The following is a 24,395-nucleotide window of genomic DNA, read 5'->3' as shown; positions in this document are numbered from 1 at the left end:
CTAGAAATAGAGGTAATATTAAGTTAATTCTAGAACTCAATGATCATCAAGTATTCAAGAAGCATGGGAACGTAATTTTATATTACACAGGTACTGTAGGTGTTTGGTGAGGATTACTTACCTGATGTGTTGTTTGGTTGTAAGTCCTCTATCTCCCGGTGTACAGAGTCATTTATCACGGCCAGGAGCCAAAGCAATAAATTGGTAGCCAGAGTTAACATAATGCCCCATCTGGAAATTAAACGGAGATAAGCTGCTGTGCAATACAAAAGTCAAATTGCAACTTTTGCCTTATAAAGTTATAGGCAACTTGAGATGGATTGATATTTACTCAAAAAGTTTATTTATAGAGGGGAATATCTAGTTTTGCTCGTTGTGATCAGTGATCCGATTTTTAGCAAAAAAAAAAAATTGCCAAAATTTGAGCAGAGAGGACAGGTGTGTTGGCTTAGTGCTAGGTTTGCCTCTGACCTTGATGGGAGTTTGAAAACGGTATCCCACCACTGCAGTGCTAACCGCTGTCCCACTGCCACCACCTTCATTGTAGCTCAAGGAGGCCAAATTAGAGAACCCGATTTCTACTCCCATTGATTTTAATGGAAGTCGGAATCGGGAGTCCCAATTCCGAATTATTTCTTAAAATTGGGTCGGTCACTCCCTAACCAAATATTTCAATAAATTGCTCAATAGTAGTAATATCTACATGATACATGTTATTTTTTAATTCTTAATATCTATATGTTATTTTTTAATGCTTTGAGCAGCACAGAGAGTACCTCTCTTTATTAGGATTGAATGATATACTACAAGCAACCAAACCAGCAGTGATAAAACAAAGCTTATCTGGTGAGGGTTGTGGAGATCGGGATCTTCTAATGAACAGCTTATACATTCATTACAACCACATGTTGTTACTAAAACATTCACCGCTTGAAAGCTAAAGACAACTTCCCGTTCTACAGTATCTCAGTGGTTATTTTAAATACCACAGCTGTATATTGCACGTTTTTTACTTCTCTGTACCCACCTGCTTATATTGTGTTGCACCTGGATGCGATCCCTGCAGGAAAGCCACAGAAAAGACGTCTGTAAAGGAAAGACATTATGATCTACAGTCACACTTTAGAAGGATTCAATAGTAAAACAAATCTGAATCCAACTGGGTCTCTGGACGGAACCGAACAGCACCAGACGGACCCCCATTGACTATAATGGAGTCCATCCGCTTTCCGTTCAGCTTTAGGATAGAAGAAAAAGTTCTGTGTGCAGCGCTTTTTCTTCTGGTATTTTGAGCCTGATCTGTGACAGAACCTCTGATTGGCTGAGCAACGATCGAGGAACCAATCATGGCAATAGTGTCGTGGAGGCAGGATTTATGAATTAGCCAATCCTTGCCGTGGCTCAGCCAATTCCTAAATCCTGCCTCTACAACGCGACAGCTGTGATTTGTTCATCGAGCGCTGCATTTTTTGGTTTATGTTATGTAACTAGGGCTTATTTTTGGAATACAGACTATATTATAAGCCTCCCAAAAAAATCAGGGTAGGGCTTATTTTTGGGGTATGTCTGATTTTCAGGGAAACAGGGTAATATTGTATGTTGGGGCACTGCTGTATTTGAATAAATTTGGTCCAGCATGATCTCTGTTTCTCTGATGCCAAGGTACATGATTCATTTGTGAACCTCATGCGAAGCTATGAACAAAGTGACAATGGGAAACAAAAACATAAAAAAAAAAAGTCTTTCCTACTAAGTGTTAACTACTAAAAATTGAAAAAAAACAAACAAACAATCTTATTCTTTCCAAAGTAAATCCAATGCATGGCTAAGACATAAGCAGAATCCCATAGTGTGTTACCTGTATGACTACAAAGACGATGTTCATGGCGGAGAAGAAAATATTAATCGGCAGCTTACATGTCAGCAGACTGGAATCATAGCCAATTTTAAAGACAGTCTCTAGGAGGTTGCAGCTTGCAAACAGTAAAAGCGATGCTAAAGAGAAGGAAGAATAGTTAGAATTCCAAAAAGAGACTTTAAGACGAGATTAGTAAAATGAGTATTTCAAGAAACCTCATTCTTGTCATGTGATGTGTCCGGTATTGCGGCTCGGCCAAAATCATTTCAAGGTCATACAACCCCTTTAAACATTATTCATAAATGGTTGGAAAACTGGTAAGGATAACATAAAGATCACACCCATCCAATGAATAATACATAAATATCATATTAACACGATTGGATACGGATTCACATATGTCCAATGACCTACTATATAGTTTCCGTCTGGCATTGTTGTGCCAGGACAAAAAAGTTGACTGCCGTTTTTAATTGATCCAGCTAATTAACAAGTTCGGCGATATGCCCCATTTGTCTCTGGTCATATGTGTGTAAATGCAAGTTGGGATGGCTCAGTCACATATTGGATACGAAAGCTGCCCGACAGACCCCATTAACAAGAATGTGTTTTTCATGTTTTTGTGATGTTCCCAGAAATTTTTTTGCAGAATTGTGCATTATTTTTCTACACTTTTTGACAGAATCTGCAACGGAGGACCCAACACAGAATATGTCCATACAAGGTGGATTTACTGCAGAGTGACCTCAGGGCTGAATCACATGGGTGTATGCGTATTTGTGTCGCATCAATACACAGCATATTTACGCGAATGGAATACGCATACGCCCTGCATATTGTTTTTTTTACATGCGTATTTATATATGTAAAACCCCCCGCAAGAATACTCTCGTTGATTTTAATATGCTATCGACTTTAATATGTGCTATTTTGTTTCATCATACGCATCAAAATAGGACATGCTGTTTTTTGTTTTTTTGTACGTGACCGAAATACGCTGCGTAAATATGCGTTTGTGAATAAACCCATAGAAATCAATGGGTTTTATTCACTGCGTATTACAAATGTATTTACACCTGTGCAAATGACTCCATAGAATGAGTGATCAGTACTGGAGTTGGGGGAGGAAGAGTGGATTATAAGTGAGAGAAAGAGGAATTTTTCTCTGAAAAGGGATTACAGAGTGGTACTGGTGCATAATGGATGAAGACATGGGTTAGCTGGGTTGACGGCCACTGCCGCTGTTTTGAAGAGGGAGTCTGCCGGGTGTCAGCCGCCGCCACTGTCTTGAAGAGGGAGTCTGCTGAGTGCCCCATGGAGAAGTCTGCCGGTCAGACAAGTAACTGTGGGGACGGAACAGCATACACCACAAGCCAGTCGCAAGCTAGGGACATTACCAGGGCGTAACCCCCAGTTACGGACAGCCAACCCCTAGCTTCCGGTGGAGACATAATGCACCTCTACCTTACAGAGTTTCTTATTTTCACTTGTACTACTGATTTATGCCCTTTGTTGAAACCACAGTGCTCATTTCATTTAAAAAATAGTTAATTTTCTTATGACTCCTTACAATGTTTTCTGGGAAAAAGTTATTTTTGACACTGTTCCCCGGGGAGCATTGCCCTAAAGATCTGGGGTACATATTCCATAGGTTGAGAACACTAGTGTCTAGACAGTGGAGAATTTCCAACAATAGTGGTGAAAAGGCCCATTTACACGAGCAGATATCGCTCAAAAATCGCTCACAGCTTTGAGCAATTATTTTGCTTAAAAAATAATTGGTATTCAAGTAACTTCTCAGCTACTTAAATACCAATAATGTATGGTAATGATGAAGCCTTAGTTGAGCGAATGCTAATAGCCCAAGACTATTAGCTGCCCTTAGATCCTTTGTTCTCCATGGGGGAAACAATGCTATCAGCGCTCCCCCATGGAGAACGACTGATAACACTGATCACTAAAATCAAGCTCACTTGATTTTAAGGATCAGCGAAAAGAGCCCGAAATGCGGGTGCCCCACGCCCATTTACACGCACCGATTATCGCTAAAATGATTGCAGATGAGCGAAGTTTTAGCAATAATCGTCCAGTGTAAATGGGCCTAAAGGCAAGCAGACCCTTATCACTCTGGCCAAAAGCTAATTAATGGGGCATGGTATTGATTATTTAATGCAAATAGTTATAAATGTTTCAAAATGCATTTACCATTAATGTTGAGATGTATTTCAATTCAACACATGATCAAAAACTTTAACTGGGTGAGTAGTATTAATATTGCAGTCTAGATTGCAGACCCATTTCAATGAATCCACTTCTACTGACCTTTCAGCCATAGTGCACCAGCATGATGGTCTTCTAGAACAGCCCCGTGTGTTTTTCTGCGAGTCCATAGTAAATAGTAAATGGCCCATACGGAGCTGCAGAGCATAAGGACTGAAAGGTAGATGTAGGAGTTCTTGGCAGGCATGGAACTAAGAAGCACACTACTGATTAGTGCAGCGCCCATGAATACCACATTCACGGCCAGGAGTCCTGAGAATAGTCGTCCGGATCCCCGCGCTCGCTTATGATGAATCAGAGGAGATGGGCAGTGTCGGTGGAGCCATGAATGCTCGTAGTTTATACTGAAACCTTCATGGGGCATAGGCTGGTTGGGCTCTCTATGTCCCATATCTTAAAAGGAAGAAGAACAATGCAATAGTTAAAACCAATTATCCAGAACACTTTGTAACAATATACCATTCAGATGTGGTCGTAACTCAAGGTGCTTTTACACGGAATGCCGATCGTTAAAAATGAAAAATATTGGATCGTTTCAATTTGAACAATAATCGTTCAGTGTAAACACAGCGATGAGCAATAATTCATTCACTTATTGTTCGTTTCCTGCAGGCATGAAAATCATTGTTGGCTAATTCACTAATGTGTGAGAAATACTTTATTCTTAAGGCCTTATTCACACGAGCGACAAAACCGCACGACTTTGTAGCACTACAAGAAACGCAATTGTCAATGGGATTTCTAATGTTAAAAACGCATCGCAAGTTGGTGCTTTGCAGTTTTTGTTTAATGAGTTTTTAACATTAGAAAGTCCCATTGACAATTGTGTGAAAAAAACGCGCAAGAAAAACGCAAATGTGCAGGAGCTATTACAGATGACGAGTTTCCATCGACAGCGGTCTTGATCACATCTGACATATCTTTGCTTGAACACACATTTAAGCCTTTCAAATCCACTGTCTGACGTCTGAAGACATTATGATTTAAGGCTGTACAGCTCCAATGTTAGAAGACGTCTGTCGGGGTTCTCTTACTGTATATTGCCAGCCTCTCTGCTGTGAGAGCCTATCCAACGTGTCATCTCATGCAGTACTGGCTTTAGCCAGCATATAGCGCCATTGTATAACAGCAGAAAAAGAGTAAGCCCTTTAGGAAAACCAGGATGCAAATTGGATTGAAAAGGGTTAAAATGTTCTTCTAAAAACAGCTGATGGCCCTTACACAATACCCTTGTTAGAATTCCTCCCTCCTATTAGCAGACGCTATACGTGCCGGAGGATATTTTAAAGTTCTTACACAATATGCTTATATATCATTTTAGAAATACTTCCCATGTATAGCTAAACTAGTAATAGTTTCCTTTATACGGGCACGGATATAGGATACATATGCAGAGTTAGGCAGCATTCAGATGAACGTATATCGGCTCGGTTTTCATGCCGAGCCTATATACGTCGTCCTCATGTGCAGGGGGGGGGGCGGGAGCTCAGTTCCTGCTCCTGGCTCTTCCATCCCCCCCCTGCACATGAGGATGACGTATATCGGCTCGGCGTGAAAACCGAGCCGATATACATTCGTGTGAATGCAGCCTAAACAAGTAATAATAGAGGATATATATTAGAAGAACAGACAGACATACACAGTTTCAAATGAATTGCACTTGCTTGTTGATAGGTGAAGGATAGGAGTAGTAGTGACAGCAGAGGATGGGATACTCATGACAGGCTGTGGATGGGAGTAGTAGTGGTAACGAAGGGGGGTGTAGTGCTTATGATAGGTAGAGGATAGAAGTAGTAGTTGATGACAGCAGAGACAAGCTCCAGATGAAATGCACCTGCCTGCTAATTTCCTCCATGCACATCATTAGCATGTCCTATTGGAATAGAACATCTCTTTACAGTTCACCCAACACAGCTATTATTTACTAAAATTGGAGAAACAGATTAATCCAACTGTAAACAAAACCGCATTAAATCCACATCTTCCAGCTTCACATGAATGTTGTCTGGTATGAAATCCACACGTTTTATATCATCACAATCTCTTGATTTATGTTTGTATTCACTGTTAGTATGTGCTTATTATTACACTGAGAAACCATAGGCTGGGTTCAACGGGGCGAAAATCCCGCGTAAGTCTCCTCCCCATAGAGAGGAAAGATGGCCGCAACGGAAACCGCAATAAAATTTAAATTCCGCCCTGTGTGAACCCAGCCATACAGGTTTGAAGAGAATTAAATTTTATACATTGCTTCTTAGCACCCATTGGGTTAACTTTTCAAATACTCCAGCCTACACATACATGAATAGGCAATAAACGTCTATATTTACCACATGTATCAACCTTGTCATCAGTTATACCTCATAAAGTTGCTCACATTTGATTGTTAAAGAAGATGTTTTAAAACAGCATCAGCATATAAAAAAACTGCTTTTTCATCACAAACAAACCCCACCTTATTGCTTGTGACCAGCCCGGATCTGACTCTTCAGCCCACAGAGCTGTGCCCCATTATCACATGCAGCTCAACCCTTGTCTCCACCGGGTGGAGACAAGCTGCACCAGTACCATCACTGACAGCTTGCTAATTCTATGCTGTTAGGTATATGAGGAACTGACTGCGATCCACAGAGCCACATTAAGCCTTCACAGAAAGAATGCAATCCTTTTACCTCTGTGTTCAATTCCACATAAGATCATGTTCAGGGCTTATTCACACGTCCGTATATTGGCTGGGTTTTCGCGCCTGGCCGATGTATGGTGTCCCTTTCTGCAGAGGGAGGAGGTGGGCTGGGCCAGGAGCAGTGCATTGAGCTCCCACCCCCCTCTCCACCCTTCGCCACTATTTGCAAAGGGAGGGGGCAGGGCAGTACTTAGCTCCGCCCCCTCCCATTGTAAACAGTGGCAAGGGGCGGAGAGGGGGCAGGAGCTCAATGCACTGCTCCTAGCCCGGCCTGCCTCCTTACCCTGCAGAAAGGGACACCGTATATCGGCCGGGCGTGAAAACCGGGCCGATATACGGAAGTGTGAATAAGCCCTCACAGAGCTATTGTACGCTGTATTCAATCAATGACTACATACTAATTCTGGGTCCCGGATCTATGAAAAATATCCACCAATGACCATTAGGGAGCAAAAATAATATTTTCAAGTCAGCACCGATTCCACTCCACATATTGTAAAAAAAAAGGGGTGTTTACTACTCTTTCTATATATAACGGGTAGAGAAAAGAGAGACCTTAATATATAAACATTACATCCGTTTTTAAATGTAACCCTTTTGGGATTTTGGTATCTAATTTCAAGATCCAAAACACTTCTCTTTTGAGTACCATTTTATTGCTAACAAGCTGTCTTTTGTTGTGTCTTACTTCTTCTAAACCAGACATTTTCAAGGTTTCCATCATGTTTTTCCAAAAAGTGCTTTACCACCCTAGAGCTATTCTAATTGTCATTTGATATTTCTAATATGTTCCATGATATGAACCTTTAATTTTTTTGTTGTACGCCCAACATACATTACATTACATGGTGTGCATAACATTATGTAAATTACGTTCCTAGTGTTACAATTGATGAAGGTATTTATATTTGGTTTCACCGCTTGCTCATAAATACCGGTTGGACTGCCGGCGTGTCTTGAGCCTCTGTGTGTTTCTACGTTGGTGAACCTGGTTTCTCCGTTGAAGAGGAGGTGAGCGTTTGTTTTTATGACTACAAAATTCACTAATGATTCGGTTTAAACATCGATCGTTCAGTCGTTCTCATCCACTAGTGCAGCGAACTGAACGATCCTGTAAAGAAATCGTTTGCTCGGGTGAACAATTATGGCTATATGTAAAAAGTCCACTAATGTGTGGGCATCTAATCAGGGACAATTGTATCTATAGCATAAAAGACCTGTGCCCCTAGGCAGCCTTAGGGCTCCTTCACACGGGCGCTGCAATTTTTGGCCGCCTGCGTCGGGGTCGCATTGCGGCAGAGAGTTGCATGAACGAGAGGTAGCCGGAACCGAGTAGCGGCTGCATCTCCCGTTTTTTTGCCCATGCAAATGGCCTAATGCGGTATGTAAACACCGCAGCCCGGAATACCGTCAGGCGGGGGAGAGAGTTTAGTTCTGCTAAACCCCCTCCCACTCTTCGCCCATTGCCAGCTGCCAGCAAAGGGAGGGGATGAAACAGAGCGGGAGCTAGTGTGTCAAACTCCAGCCCTCACTCTCCCCCTTGTCAGCAGCCGGCAAGAGGCAGAGAGGGGGCTGGAGCGGGAGCTTAGCAGAGCTAGTGAGCTAATCTCCCGCCCCGTCCTGCCCTTCCCTTTGCCACCCACCGACAAGGGGTGAAGAGGGGGAGGGAGTTTAGCACAGCCGCTGTTAAGCTCCCCCCCCTTTTTCCGGCAGCTTTCATAGGCTCCCATAGGAGTCTATGGAACCAGCCAGCGTATTCAGGCAAAAGATAGGTGTAGTGTCCCAGAACACCATCCTGATCCCCTCCATAATTTGTAATACATGTATTGGATGCACTGTGCAAAGCTGTCATGTCATTTACTGTATGTGTGTTGCACAGTTGCGGCATCTGAAGATTTAACTGTGATAAAATCATTGCCTGTCAGCTCTGTCTGCTGAATGTATCTTTTCTACTGTGTCATGTGGTACAAGGGAGGTTATAAATGTGAGTGTCAGAGAGCGGAAAAAGAGCTGTCTTCTTCAATTTGTGTTAGAGTGGGTTTCCATCTTGCCTGCTACAGAGTGCTAACACAGAGCTGCATGGAATCACCTTTAGCTTCCATGCTGGTGAAGATGGAGGAAGAAGAGCGACTACCCGTAGTGTCTGGAGAGTGGATGTGAGAGGAGTTAGTTCCTTCCAGAGAGAGAGAGAGCGAGCGCACAACCCCCAATTTACTAAAACAGGTACCTATTCACAACACAGGCGTTTTTCCTGTGCGGCCATCCGTCATTAGGATCACCGTACAGAGGTACTTAATTGTGACACCCATGCGGATGTTGTGGGGGGTGCATTAGGGCTAAGCGGTCTTTCTGAGCAATTTTGTCTGCCAGAGTGTTTGTGGAGTGACCCCTACCCTTCTTCTCCTCCGGAGTGCTCCCAATTCCAGGACCAGTGACATATAGATAACGTGGACTATAGGGCCGTATTGTTCCTGTGTTTCCTCACTACCTCTGAGCTCTAGCCTGTAACTTCTACAAGTGAACTGTACCTGTAACTACCTGTTTATTTAAGAAAAAGTTTTACTGGGCTTTAACCGTTCTATACACAAGTCTCCGTGTTATTACTCCATCGCATAGATTAACGTGTGTGTGGGAACGGTGACGTCACGAGTGATATCAACAACTACCTCCCTCATCCCCTTTATTGGCACTCCCAGCCAAAGGAGTGTAGAAACTTGGCTGCAATCTACACTGGCCTTGGTTGCATGTCATCCCTCCGGGACCAGAGCATGGTAAGTGCCACCGTGACACGTCAGGACTTTACCCTCCCAGCTCTTCACGTTAACCAGGTGTCCAGGGTCTCCCCTCTGGGGTGTTGCAATAGGTCCACATCTATCTTTTCCGGTCAATGTTAAAACGTCCTGCCGGAATGCACACCGTGTGCACTATCTTTTCTGGCTAGAATCCAATGCATGAGATGAAACACTTGTGTGGTTAAAGCCTAAGGGGAATACAGTGCAGGAATGACAGGAGGACACCCAGGAAGCTATAAGGCTAGAGATATACATTTCAAACCCATACAGATCTACTTGATGGGTGTAGTCGACCGTGTCAAATAGTCTCTACATACAACCTCAATAGATGAAAATCCGTCACTGCATATAGTAATTAACCCCTTTACCTTCATTTCCTATACAGCTGCTTGCTTACTTTTTATTATTTCTTATATATGCTCACTTCAGTTTTTCACATACCCTAAGAGTAACATACAACCCCTACAGATACTATATATTTACTATATACACACAATACATAGATTTCTACATGTATATAGGGTTAATGAAATTAAACTCCCCCAACTCAGAAGCCTCTGGAGAGCATTCTTCTGCTCCAAATGGGATAAAATTCGGCCACTTCAGACAATGCACTTGCCATTTATTAAAAAAATTTTTAGTAAAAAAGTCGCTGACAGGTGGCACTGTAGTGGAACAGGTCTACTGTGACAGACCTGCATCAGTGTTGGGCCTGAAGGACAGTATGTGTGTTGCAGTGATTAAAGCTGACTCACTGTGTTCAGCGGCGAAAGCATGGTTTTGGCAAGAGTTTTTTGAAAACCAAGGAGGACTTATTGAACATTTGTAGCATGATTTTCATAGCTACGACGCCACCTATCAGCAACTTCTTTACTACAATTTTTTTCCATAAATTGCAGGCACATAGTCTGAAGTGGTTGTTTTTTTAAATGTCATCTCATTTGGAGCAGCAGGACGCACGCCAGAGGCCTTTGAGGTGGGCTGCATTCCCACGAACGTATATTGGCTCGGTTTTCACGCCGAGCCGATATACGTCGTCCTCATGCGCGGGGGGGGGGGGGGGGGAGGATGGAAGAGCCAGGAGCAGGAACTGAGCTCCCGCCCCCTCTCTGCCTCCTCTCCGCCCCTCTGCACTATTTGCAATGAAAGGAGGTTGGGCAGGGCTAAGTTTCGTGATTTATCCCCGCCCCTGTCTTGCCTCTCCCCATTGCAAATAGTGCAGAGGGGCAGAGAGGAGGCAGAGAGGGGGCGGGAGCTCAGTTCCTGCTCCTGGCTCTTCCATCCTCCCCCCCCCCCCCTGCAGATGAGGACGACGTATATCGGCTCGGCGTGAAAACCGAGCCGATATACGTTCATGGGAATGCAGCCTTAGAGAAGTTTACTTTAGCTTTACCTGTACTTATAAAAAATAAGCTCTACTTATAAAAAGTTAAAGGAGTGACAAAAGAATATACTTCAAGATATGAGCAACACATAGAACACAACCACATCTGCTGTCCCCTTTTCCTGCTCTCCCTGGGTACCAGGCTAATGTGTCCACCCATGTGAATGCATATAGATTATGATATAGACAGAATGGCCATTATATTCGAGACATTGTTTCTCACAATTGGAGATTCCCTGTATTGAAATTACATATGTGTTCCTGAAGTGCATCCTAAAATCAAGTGAGCAAGTTTTCTGTGGATTAGTTTTGGTGTGAATCCACATTGGAATGGGAAAATTGAGTGATCTGAGCTACTGTGAATAAAGCCTAGTTATCAGTGCTAGACTAGCTGGGGTTGGTATTTCTAAAACTGCCAACCTTGACGGTTTTTTTCATGCAAAGGTCCCAAGCTTATGCAAAGAACAGTGTGAGCGAGGAAAAGCATCCAGCAAAATCGGATCCTGTACACATAAATAGAGGTGAGAGAGCGTACTCGCTAAGGCAAACTACACGAGCGAGTAGTGCCTTATGCGAGTACCTGCCCGCTCGTCTTTAAAGATTCGGGTGCCGGCAGGGGGCGGGGATCGGCGGGGGAGAGCGGGGAGGAACAGGGGAGGAGATCTCTCTCTCTCACTCTTTTTCCCCCGATCCTCCGTGCTCACTCCCGCAATTCCCCCGCCGGCACCCGAATCTTTTGAGACGAGCGGGCAGGTACTCACATAAGGCACTACTCGCTCGAGTAGTTTGGCTTAGCGAGTACGCTCACTCATCTCTAGACATAAACAATTCCCTGATAAAAGGAGGGAGGATGCCAAGAATCATTCTGATGAACAGGCAGCACACAGTCAAAGTGCAGCCAAATACAACATTGGTGTTGCAACTAACATGTCCAGAAGCAGAACTCATGGTTCCATAGCATGGATGGGCTATAACAGCAGACAACCGGTTTTAGCACTATTGCTTCTTTCCCACGAGCATATATCAGCCCACCGTATTCACATTCGGCCGATATACGCTGTGATCTGATGCATTGGATTCCAATGAGGGGAGGGGAAAGGGACAACGGCATGGCAGCCTTTGGTGTATATGCGCCGGGTAGCCCATGCCGTGTGAATGGGCGCAAAAACATTAGATTTGTGCGCCCGTTCACGAGCTTTAACGCAACAGATGGTAGCGTATATTGGCCGACCGTGAAACTGGCGGCTGATATACGCACGTGGGAAAGAAGCCTAAGAGAAATAGAAAGTCAAGATTCTAATGGGCAAAGGGGCGCAAAAATTGTATCACTGAGCAGTGGAAAACCACCACCTGTTCATCACATTGAAAATCAGAAAAGAATAAGACAAGCTGTGATTTCTTTTACTTTGACTATCAATCCACGTACAAAAAAAGCCCACGTGAATACATCCATACAAATGAATGGGTGGCATTTCTGTCTGATTTTACACGTCCGTGTGCAAGAAGCCTTAGACTTCTCCTAGGTATAATTAGAAGAGATGTTAATTTATCTATTGCTAATTAGCCTATTGGTTGAGCATTGCCAATAAAAGACTAAATGAAAACACCGCACTTGTATTCATTTTTGCTCCCTAGGTGTGCGGTGGCCGGCACTATGAACTATATTTGCCGAGCTGTATACTGGGAGAGCTTCCAGTCTCTCATCCTGTAGGAGAAAACAAGCGACTACCTTGAGCAGATTTCTGTTTCCATGTTCTGTCACCCCTTTGCTGGAGTTTCCATGCTGTTTTGTAAATGCATACAGCTTCCAGATCAGGGGAACTTCTTGGCATTTTCTCCTTCAGTATCTGTGTTGGCCCAGACTACAGATGTTGCCTCTGGTGGCGCATTTGAGAGATCCTGCGATTATCGGCGGTGCAGATAAAACTATTAGATCCCCGAACATTTGGTGCACTTTACCGGGCAGTCACTCCTTCTCTGAATTAATGGAAGCTGCTTTAAGGAATCCTTCATACCTTTGGGGGTTGTTCACAGCACAGTGTGTTGCTAGCTCAAGTCTCAGAGGGACAGTATTCTTATGCATAGCCCTGCTGAGGTGTATTTAACTCTGTGTTTGCCAAGCTTTCTAATACATTCCTGTTATGATCGTGTGGGCAAACAAGCACGGGGCCCACACGATCACTGCTCAAAGAGGACTGGGTGCGCACACGGGTTTTTGGCAACTGACCCTGTTCTACACGGGAGGATGGCATGGCCCTACCTAAGCGGGGACATTGCCCCAATAAGGGCAGCCCAGCAGTCTTCAGATCTGGGCCCTAGCTGATCCTAGGAGCCACGCACCAGAACAGGATGCATTCACATGCCACATGACAGGGACAGAACAACAGGATACACAGAACCAAAATACACAGCATACAGCAGCCAAAATGCAAACACTAGTAACAGATAGGAAGCTGAAAATAAATACCAGGTATTAGTTGACATTTTGTACAAAACATGAAAGCTAGCGGGCCACTTCACGGCTCCTGGCTATACCGCTAGTCCCTACACTAACCAGGAGTTCCAGCAACAGCAGCAGGCACAGTTTACACAGCAAGCTGCAACAGGACAGGACACAGATCACAGGTCACACAGCAAGTTGACACAAAACTGACAGAATATAAATGAACAAACGGACATAAACCAGCACAGGGCACAAATCACACAACAAACTTTAACAGACAAGGATTCATGACTGCTCACCCTGAACACCAGACAGAGACTGACCAGGAGCTGAGTTTATATGTGAGCACAGACCCAGGAGATTGGCCAGCAGGAAATACCACACGCAGCTAGCTCAATTAATTAACCCTGTGAGGGCTGTGCTGCTAGGAAGCTTAGAACTACAGATCCCAGCAGCACACGTAACAATTCCTTTTTTTATTCTCCTAGATGTCTGTCTCCAGTTTGCGCTATAAAAATACTAAGCAGAAAAATTGCAAAGAATATGCTCTTACATATATAGCACTTTAAAAGTTCATTTCATGGCCTTAAATGTACAAACAGGACCAAACTTCTCAAATTGCGCCTTAATAAGGAGATTTGTTTAAGGCCATTAGGCATCTAAAGTCATAACACACAATCGTCTTCCTCCACGTCACTTTTCTCTCATTTTTAAGGCTTTGACTGCTCTTCCATTTGAACTCATGACAAAAACCAACCTCGAGCAACCTTATCCAGAAGGTTAGGAAAACTGCCAGTGCTGTATTGTAGAGAACCATATTTAACCCTTTCCAATCCAATTTGTATCCTGGTTTTCCTAGGGGCCTTACTCTTTTTCTGCTGTTATACAATGGCGCTATATGCTGGCTAAAGCCAGTACTGCATGAGGTGACATATTGGATAGGCTCCGACAGCAGAGAGGCTGGCAGTATACAGTAAGAGAACCCCGACGGACGTCTTCCAGCATCGGAGCTGTACAGCCTTAAATCACAATGTCTTCAGAGGTCAGACAGTGGATTTGAAAGGGTTAAGAGATCTCACAGAATGCCTAGTCCTCCGCATCATGTTGGGGCTTTTGCCAAAAGTGCTATCTACAGCCAATGTTAATCAGGAAATCTCACTTCCAGTGTTTTTTGCAAGCCCAATGAACAGCCAAAGAAAATCTCTTCCTACTTTCGAAGAGCAGTCCTTAACTACCTCAAGGTATCTCAGCACTTCAGATCTTCGGAATCTTTGTTCAGTTTCAAGGTTCCAATAAAGGGCTTGTGGATTGTGATAAAAGAATGCTAGTTGATTATGGGGCAAGATCCTCTTTACATTCATATGGCTAATTGTATTCTTGCCATGGCAGCATCATGGGAAGAGCTCAGTCAAATTCCATTAGACCAGGTATGCCAACGCAACATGTTTTTACCATCCACTTTCATAAAGTAACACAGGTTAGACATCTTGTCTTCAAAAGGCTATGGTAGGTCGGTGCTAGATAAGGTATCTAACATGCCTCCCTCTTAATATTATTGTGGTTTTCCCAATGGTGTGCTGCCATAAGATGATTAGAATAGCTCAAAATGTGCTTACCGAAATTTCCATTTCCTGGAGTCAATAGGCAACACAATTTCCCTCCTTGGTGGGTGTATTCATTCAGCCTTTTAGTGGTCAGTGCTTAGCTGATGGGTTAATTAGCAAAAAAATGAAGTAAACAGTCTCTCCTAATTATACTTAGGAGAAGTATAACTCCAACAGTGTGCTGCTGATGGACTCTAAGAAATGAAAATTTTGGTAAGCAAATTTTAAACTTAAAGGGGTTGTCTCGCGAAAGCAAGTGGGGTTAAGCACTTCTGTATGGCCATATTAATGCACTTTGTAATATACATCGTGCATTAAATATGAGCCATACAGAAGTTATTCACTTACCTTCCCTGCGCTGGCATCCCCGTCTCCATGGCTCTGTCTAACTTCAGCGTCTAATCGCCCGATTAGACGCGCTTGCGCAGAAGGGTCTTCTGCCTTCGGGTCTGTCTGGCAGCAGCGGTGTTCTGGCTCCGCCCCCTTCTAAGCGGCATCGCGTAGCTCCGCCCCGTCACGTGTGCCGATTCCAGCCAATCAGGTATATTACAAAGTGCATTAATATGTCCATACAGAAGTGCTTAACCCCACTTGCTTTCGCGAGACAACCCCTTTAAATTTTAACCTATTACCGATGTAAGTGCCGTTGTCTATGTCCAATCCAAAATTATTGCTTCATCATATGTTTTTTCTTCAATCAGAGGAATTTCCTAAGTTGTTTTTGCTGCTCATTACTCATGAGGTCAATCGGGTCAGGGATTGTGACCATCATATATGATTATTAGAAAATAAGATTTTATAAAGGTCTCATCAGGTTGCACAATATTTCTGAAAGTAAACCAAGGAAAGATAAATCAATCTATATGGACGTACATATTTTGGCAGGTGTTAGCTATAAGAGAAATAGGGTATTGAGCAAGCGTCAATTTGTTTTGGTTCTTAACATAAAGTTTCAGAAACATGATCTGTTCTGTAAGGAAGGACGGCTTCTCCTGCTAATTCACCCTGACAGACAAAAAACTGGATGAGGGCTTGTACTGACTCACCTTGGCCTTATAGTATCAATGGGTTGAAAGCTAGTTCTCTTAGGCCGAATGCACATGGCTGGGTCACATTCTGCATGCGGGATTCCACAGTGAATCCGACCCTGTACCCAGCCGGTGACCCCTGTCCACAGTCGTCTTTTCCGTATTGCAAATATGCCGGCCAGCAGTACAGAAAATACCATGCCGTCGCTAGGCGGAATCCGCAATCCACAATGTCATTGCAGAAGGGTTGCAGATCGAACGGCTTCCATTAACTTCAATGGAAGCCTTTCGCACAGAATTCACACTGGAATAGGACATGCAGTGATTTTCCCTCCATAAGCAGAAAATTGCAATTGATTTCCGCTTGTGGACAGGAAAAAGCGATTTTCCATTGCATGTCTATGTGCAGTATTTTCGGCGGAATCCGGAGGCGGACACCCAGATACTGTACATGTGATTGATATGTAAATCAGTGTATTCCTTAAGGGCACTTTCACATGGGTGGAATTTTCCGCATTCCACACCTCAAGTCACGGTAAATTCCGCACGGCTCCATGTGGATTTTGAAGGAGAATGAAAATTTCTTAAATTAGCCTGCAATTCTGCATCAAAATCTGCAGTTAGTCCTGTGGATTTAAGGCTGCATTCACAGGAATGTATATTGGCTCGGTTTTCACGCTGAGCCGATATACGTCGTCCTCATGTGCAGGGGGGGGGGGGAGGATGGAAGAGCCAGGAGCAGGAACTGAGCTCCCGCCCCCTCTCTGCCTCCTCTCCGCCCCTCTGCACTATTTGCAATGGGGAGAGGCAGGATGGGGCGGAGCTAATTCGCGGAATTTAGCCGCACCCCGCCTCCTTTCACTGCAAATAGTGCAGAGGGGCGGAGAGGGGGTGGAGAGGAGGCAGAGAGGGGGGGGGGAGCTCAGTTCCTGCTCCTGGCTCTTCCATCCCCCCCATCCTGCACATGAGGACGACGTATATCGGCTCGGCGTGAAAACCGAGCCAATACACGTTTATGTGAATGCACCCTTAATGCGCAGTTCTGCAGCTGCAAATTCCGTTGTGTCCCAGCAGAAATATTCTGCCCATGTGAAAGGCCCGATAGACTGCAGCTGTAACTCAATCGTTAAAATCAATTAGTAGCGCTATAAAAATGGTAAGGTGTTCTGCACATCTTTTAAATCGATTATTAATGGCCAAATTATTTTGCAGGTCAAAAACACAATGGTTGAATTTTCTTTTTTTTAATTGGCCTCCCTAAATAAATTATTAATAGTTATACAATATATTATGGGAGACATTTAAGAAGGCTTCTATACCAGTTATCAGGTGTAGAAAAGTTGCAAGGACAGTTTGCACAAAAATTTTGCGCCTTTTCAGCCTTCTTTTCTGAAAAGTGGGTGGGGCTTGTCAGGAGGGGGTGTGGTGTTTTGGTATTGTAATGCAGATTGTAACTAAAAAAAACAATGGCAAGCAAATTTAATGTCGATTTTCATGCGAAATATAATACAAGATTCGTTTGACAGTAAGGGCTCAGTCACACGGGCGTTTATTGCCGCGATTTGCGCATGCGCATGCGTCCGGCGATTTTTTAAAACCATTGCTTTGCAATGGTATCGGACACATGAGCGCTTTTTATGCGCTCGTCCGATAAATTAGAGAACAGAAATCGCAGATCGCACCTATCTGCGATCTGCGATTCCTGTTCTCTTCTCTATATGCGCTCAATGGGGCCGGCGGCAGCAGCGCCGACCCCAATGAGAACATATAGAAGACAAATCCTTCTTCTCTGCCACAGCTGGAACAGCTGTGACAGAGAAGAACGATGTTTGCCCATTGAATTCAATGGAGCGGCAATACAGCCGCTCCATTGAAAGCAATGGGCTGCCGGCGTGCGCGGGGTTAATTGTCGGGAAGGGGTTAAATATATAACCCCTTTCCTGCAATGCATCCTGAAAAGTGAAAAAATAAAAAAAAAGGATGTACTCACCTGCTCCCGGCAGCCTGAGATCCCCGCGGCGGTCCTGCAGTGGGTGTGAAGGGGGTGTGACTCAGGCTTGCCCCTGATTGGCTCAGCCTGAGCCAATCAGAGGCTGATCTCAGTCACACCCATTCATGAATTCATGAATGGGTGTGACTGAGACTTGCTTCTGATTGGCTCAGCGCTGAGCCAATCAGGGGCAAGCCTGAGTCACACCCCCTTCACACCCACTGCAGGCCGGCCGCTGGGATCTCCAGCTGCCGGGAGCAGGTAAGTACATACATTTTTTTTATTTTTTCACTTTTCAGGATGCATTGCAGGAAAGGGGTTATATATTTAACCCCTTCCCGACAATTCATCCCACACTCGCCCGCAGCGCTTGCATTCAATGGAGGCGGCTGTATTGCCGGCTCCATTGAATGCAATGCGCTGGACAGCTCCGGCCCGTTTCTAATGAAACGCGGCTAGGAGCAGATTTTCGGGCGATTTTTGGGCTGATTTTTGGGCGCCGGTCACGCGATTTGCGCATGCGCATCCGTCATGCGATGCGCAAATCGCGTGAAAAAAAGCCCGTGTGACTAAGGCCTAAGGCCGTGTGAACATACCTTAATGGTTTGTATCACCTACAGTATTGTTATAGTGGGATACACTGAATATAATACAAATAACTCTGTTACAGAATTCGGATAAAAAAAGATGTGAGTCTATAAACATCAAATAGGAATCGGGAGTTTATATACATTGCTTGTCCACTGAATGGGAAACAAACGCCTCAATAACGAGTGGCCCCCAAAATCTTCTTTCAGAGATCCCCATGTGCCATCTGAGCAGCAGGGGGCATCGGGCATTTTTTTTGTTTTAACCCTTTCGGATCCACTGTCTGACCTCCGAAGACATTATGATTTAAGGATGTACAGCTCCGATGTCGGAAGACGTCCGTCGGGGTTCTCTTACCGTATATTGCCAGCCTCTCTGCTGTCGAAGCCTATCCAACATGTCACCTCATGCAGTATTGGCTTTCACCAGCAGATAGCGCCGTTGCATAACTGCAGAAAAAGAGTAAGCCCCCTAGGAAAACCAGGATACAAATTGGATTGGAAAGGGTTAAATGGAAAACTCATGATGCCGGTGAGTGTTGCACAATTGGATCCGATGCAGTAATATTTACATTTTCCCTTTAGTTTATATTTAATCCTTTCGATGAAGAAAAAGGAAAGTAATAAGATAAATGGTGATGTACTGCAGGTTACATCATTCTAAAGTAAACTGTTCAATAGACCCAAGTCAAATAAACTTGAGACTACAAAAGAAAAATGACACCGGGCGCTCCCCAAGTGTGAAACTGCGAAAGAATATGTGGAAAGGTGAGATCGGAATTTGCCTTGCAGTGTTGTGCAAAGTCCGGCACAGCAGTGTTGAGGGCATGCAACGGAGGGCTGCCATTGCTCCAGCCCTAACGGTAAGCTATGACTGCTGTCCACTAATAGGAGGAGCAAAAGACATAGAAAAACCAGATAACCAGTGGGCACTAGTGAAACATAGGGCACGCAGGAGACTCCAGCACACAACATAGGAAGGGTAAGTATGATCTTTGTTGGTGACTGAACTGAGGAAGGGACTGATGTGGCCCTAAAATGCATAGTTTCTGTTTCCAACTTTATTTGAATATAAAGAAGATAATACTGTACTCGTACTTCCAGTGATGCGCTCCAGAGTGCCCTGTGTGTCTTCTGCTTCACTGGTATCCGGGACGAGCGAGCGTTGTGGAGGGCAGCAGACAGCCACCACTTTATCTGAAGAGCGACCGAATTGCTGACACAGCAAGTCCAATTGACAGCTCCACTGTTTTGCATTTGGCTATTGCTTCAGCGGCATCACATATTGTGCCTTTTCTTTAGTTTTCCATGATCAACAGATACTGGCAGCCAACACAGAGTTCCTGGACATCAGTGTATAATTAATGACAGTTTATCGCGTTTCGACATTGGACTTTATTGGGTACATAACAGTCTATGTTCTCTTATGTATACAACTGAACTCATAGCTACAGTATTCTTAGGCTGGTTTCACACTTGGGGATTCCGCTTTTCTACTCTGTTCGGGGAGCAGGTAAGGGGGAATCCCTTGGCGAAATGGCTTTGTCTTAGGGTGCGGGCAGACGAGCGCATAAACGGCGCGTTTGTGCGCCCAATCGTATATACGTGACCATCTGAGGCAATGGTTTCGAATGTATTCGTTCACATGGGCGATTTTACGGCGCGTAAAAACGGCAACCCGAAAAAAAAACGGAACATATGCGACCGAAATACGCGCCAACGCATATTCGATGGCCGAAAAGATAGTTTGCAAAGTAGGAACAAACGAAAATACGCTTTCTAGCTCTGGTCGTGATCGGTGAAAAACGTTCTCTCGGGCGATTATACGTTGCGCTCGTGCGAACGTAAATACGCCTACGCTCGTCTGCCCGCACCCTTAGGAAGGAACTGAACAGCACCAAACAGACCCCATTGACTAAATTGGAGTCCGTTTGCTTTCCGCTAACCTGCCTGACCTTTGTGCTGGATCTGCGAATCTCCAACTGCGGGTTCCAACACTGATGTGAAACCAACCTTAGCTGCTATTGAACCAAACAATATTTTTCAGTTTTTTTTGCGATTTAATAGCCCAACATATGCTTATGACAAATCTGATTTACTTTATAGGTGGGAGATTAATGCAGTTACATCAGTTTTCTTGTATTCAGAGGGTCTTTCAGTTTCAACAAATGAATGATGATCATGAATGAAGAGTTAATTTTCCAATACACTTTCTTATTCAATTCTTAACATTTTTCAAGTCCTTTTTTCAGCCATATAATGGGAACCTTATGGTTTGCTTCTAATTGTTAAAAATCTGTCCTGGTCATGTGATGCACGGCTTATTTAAATTACGCTATGCCAGAGCTCCATCATCTAACAAATCTTCCTCATGGCCAGAACAGATTTCTAACATTTATTTGCTGGAACCAGAATGTTTTTGTAAAAGGAATGACGTTAACTCAAAATGCCATATTTATGAAGGTCCAATTACACGTTCACCAACATCAGCAACTGTTTTGTAGAAAAAGGGGGCATGTGGTTTGAGTTCTACCAAATGTGATTATTTTACCAAATGTGACTAATTACCCCACAAGTCGTGTCTTGTATACCATGGAGTCATACGCTAGTTATAAAACCTCTCCATCATGTCGAGTTTTGTTTCTACACAGTTCCCTAATTATATGGTATGTGCATACATAGCTTGGACATGACATATAGTATCATATTATTAATTACCCTATCATTAATTAAGCATGTTACTAATAATACTCGTGAAAACCATAAACGACGTATTTGCCAGCCTGATGCAATCATATATTATAGCATTGCATCTAGATTTTGTATTATTTGTTACATGTAATTACAACGAAGCTTTAATCTGTCTTGCGTGAGACTATTAGTAATACATTTTTTCAAGCACATACAAGTGTCAAAAAAAATTGGAAGTGTGACTTCTCATGTAGTTGCTCATGTTGAATTGTGTGGCTGCTGTATTTACAGTATTTTACCTAGAAAATCTGAAACTGAAGGTCTCCTTTCACGCCTCCTGAAGTTCTACCGTGTTTCCCTGAAAATAAGACAGTGTCTTATATTAATTTTCGTTCAAAAAGGTTTAACTTTTTTACATGTATAGCTGCCTGGACACTATTTAAATTGACTTTTTTAATTAACTGTTAGCAGGGCTTAATTTTGGAGTAGGGCATATATTTCAAGCATCCTCAAAAAGCCTGAAAAATCATTTTGCATCCTCAAAAATTCTGGAAAATTATGCTTATTTTCCGGGTATGTCTTATTTTCAGGGAAATAGGGTATTAGGGCCCTGGCGGCATTGTGACTGCAAACATCAGGTTAAAAAAAACACATCTGTGTGCTCTCTTGTTTAAGGAGCCCAACTGTTGTATGCCCTATTCTCATCCATGAAAACGTCATGAACGCATTGGAGAATCCAATGAGAGGAGGCGGGGCCCGCCCCCGTCCCACCTCTCCCCATTGCAAATAGTGCAGAGGGGTGGAGAGGAGGCAGAGAGGGGGCGGGAGCTCAGTTCCTGCTCCTGGGCTCTTCCAGCCTCCTCCCCCGCACATGAGGACAACGTATATCGGCTCGGCGTGAAAACCGAGCCGATATACGTTCGTGTGAATGCACCCTCAGGCTTAGATTTTTGTCCTTTGGTAATGTCCTTGTGATCAACACCCGATAAAAGCAGCATCTACCAAACCCTCTGCATGTTCTCTAAAAATCACTGCAAATTTACTATACAGTCATGACTAAACCAAGATGTGAACAAAGCCGTAGGATACAGGTAGAGATACAACCGAATCTCTGCAGCAAAACTGATCAATTGCAACAAGAAGGGACTCATGCAAATACAACAAGTAGAACAAGGCTGCAGTGTGAGATCATAGTAATAAAACTATTAATCACAACTAAACGAGCGAGCCTGTGCTGCAAAGCCAGAGCTTGTATAAAATCTACCGCAGTATTTCTATTAGTTTCCTGTTCAGTTACGAAAGTCATGATGTAAAAAAGATATCATCCTAATTTCTGTTTATACCTGGTTTCTGGGTAATTCAGTAAAAACTAACTTCCCAAAGTATCATCTTCGCAGTAAAAGAACAGTAGGAGACTAGCATGCTGGAAACAGTTTGGGGTTCGCGTGTTCTGTTTTTTGGCATAAGTACAATATATAATACAAAATATAAAAATGTCACACAGTCTATGGGAAAACAAAAGATCGTATCTGACAGGCACTTGCTACTTTAGATGTTTTTGTGTTTTGCCTTTTCCCAGTTTTTGCAACATTATTTGCGTTATTTACAGTCGCCACAAGTTTATGCAACTTTAGATACTGAATTCTGCTATTTCTTGCCACACATTCCTGATTTTACTCTAACGTTCAATTCACAGCTGCGTCGCAGGCTCAGTTCAGAGCCTCCAGCACAGGCCAGTACGAAATGCCAGCCGAAAAAGACGAGCATGTAGGCCTTTCTCGTCCGGTAAAAATACCAGACAGGTGCAGGAACTAAACAGACGGTCAATGAGCTCCATTCGGAACAGTTAGTTCATCCAAGGTTTCCTTCTCCCATAACGGAATAGGAAGACGGAATCCGTAGTGCAGATGTGATTTTAGCCTTAAAACATCACATTGTTTTTTCACTTTTGTGAATTAGATTTTCAAAAATCAGAATGTGTGATACAAAAAAAAATATCCGTTCCGTCATCTTTAACCCGAACAGACCCATAAATCTAGCCGTACAAAGATCTACAATAATTACATATCTATGGAACCTGTAATCTAACTCCACATTAAATGCTCAGTGACAGAAGACCTACCTGTAGTGCCAGGCTCTTCCTCAGGCTGTTCTGTCTGATGTGACACCTTGAATGTCTTGTAAGCAGTCTGAGACTGCACTGCCCTTAAGGGCAGGTGCATTGATTTTTCTCTTGTTTGCTTTATGAATAATCCTCCAATTGTATTAATTGGCCCATTAATTCTTAGGCTTGAAAGAGCCGCTAATTGTCACTGCCTGTGTGCATATGACAAAAGGGCTGGGAAGGTAACCACAACTTCATGGCATACTGCCTCTGAACTTGGAGGAGAAAGTTGCTAATTCTTGTAGAAAGGTGTGTTGTAAACAACCATGACCAAAAAGAGAATGTGAGAAATCATAATTGTACAGCTAAGAAGAAAAGCAAAGGAAGAGCAAAGCTTCAACTCATTACTGCGGATTATCTGTCCTTTCTGCTGCTTATTGACCTATTAATCCCACTTGATCCATTTCATAATTAATATTGTAATGGTGCCCATACATGCTGCTGATAATCCGCAGTAACAGCATGCGAATCTCCACTAATTGCCAGGCTGCATCTGGGCTTGCCAACTGGAATAATAGCAAGCTGTCAGTGGTGGATCTATCTTGTCACACACTAGTTTGACTTTGGGTTATCTGGGGAGACAGCACTTGAGGGACCCCAGTTTTCACCTTTGATCCCTCCCAAGCGGGATACGGTCTTTGCTGCTCGGTCCCCAAGCAATTACTCATCCAGATAGTTCCAGTAGTGGGGCTGCTGACACTGCTGGGCTGAGGCGCAGTACCTGAGGGTCCCAACAGAAGTCTTGCAGGAATACAGGTTATGGTCAGGGCTGGCAGCAGAGGAGCAATAACAATGTCCAAGCCTTAGGTCAGGGCAGGCTGCAAGCAATAATAAAGTCTAGAATTCAGAGATGAGGTAAGGGAGTACAGAAGTCAGAATAGTCAGTCAGGC

The 24,395-nt window shown here is 43.6% G+C and overlaps 1 protein-coding gene across 2 annotated transcripts in view; it reads right to left on the bottom strand.

Moving 5' to 3' along the window:
- LOC136587955 (proton channel OTOP3-like) overlaps positions 1-23,522 on the bottom strand; it is a 29,211-nt gene extending 5,689 nt beyond the window's left edge. Inside the window, exons 1-6 of one of the 2 annotated variants that reach the window (XM_066586810.1) lie at positions 23,463-23,482; positions 21,640-21,698; positions 4,181-4,531; positions 1,859-1,995; positions 1,028-1,086; positions 122-231 (exon numbers count right to left, since the gene is read on the bottom strand). In XM_066586810.1, the coding sequence (XP_066442907.1) occupies positions 122-231; positions 1,028-1,086; positions 1,859-1,995; positions 4,181-4,529 (655 nt within the window). In that variant the 5' untranslated portion in view covers positions 4,530-4,531; positions 21,640-21,698; positions 23,463-23,482. Of the gene's footprint in view, positions 1-121; positions 232-1,027; positions 1,087-1,858; positions 1,996-4,180; positions 4,532-21,639; positions 21,699-23,462 lie in introns of both variants that reach the window. The other variant, XM_066586811.1, reaches the window with a different exon arrangement.
- Between the last annotated feature and the right edge of the window lie 873 nt (positions 23,523-24,395).

This window comes from Eleutherodactylus coqui, chromosome 13 (genome assembly GCF_035609145.1).
Source record: "Eleutherodactylus coqui strain aEleCoq1 chromosome 13, aEleCoq1.hap1, whole genome shotgun sequence".
Taxonomy (NCBI): Eukaryota; Metazoa; Chordata; class Amphibia; order Anura; family Eleutherodactylidae; genus Eleutherodactylus; species Eleutherodactylus coqui.
Note: the sequence above shows the minus strand (reverse complement) of the source record. Positions and strands in the feature narration are given on the sequence as shown.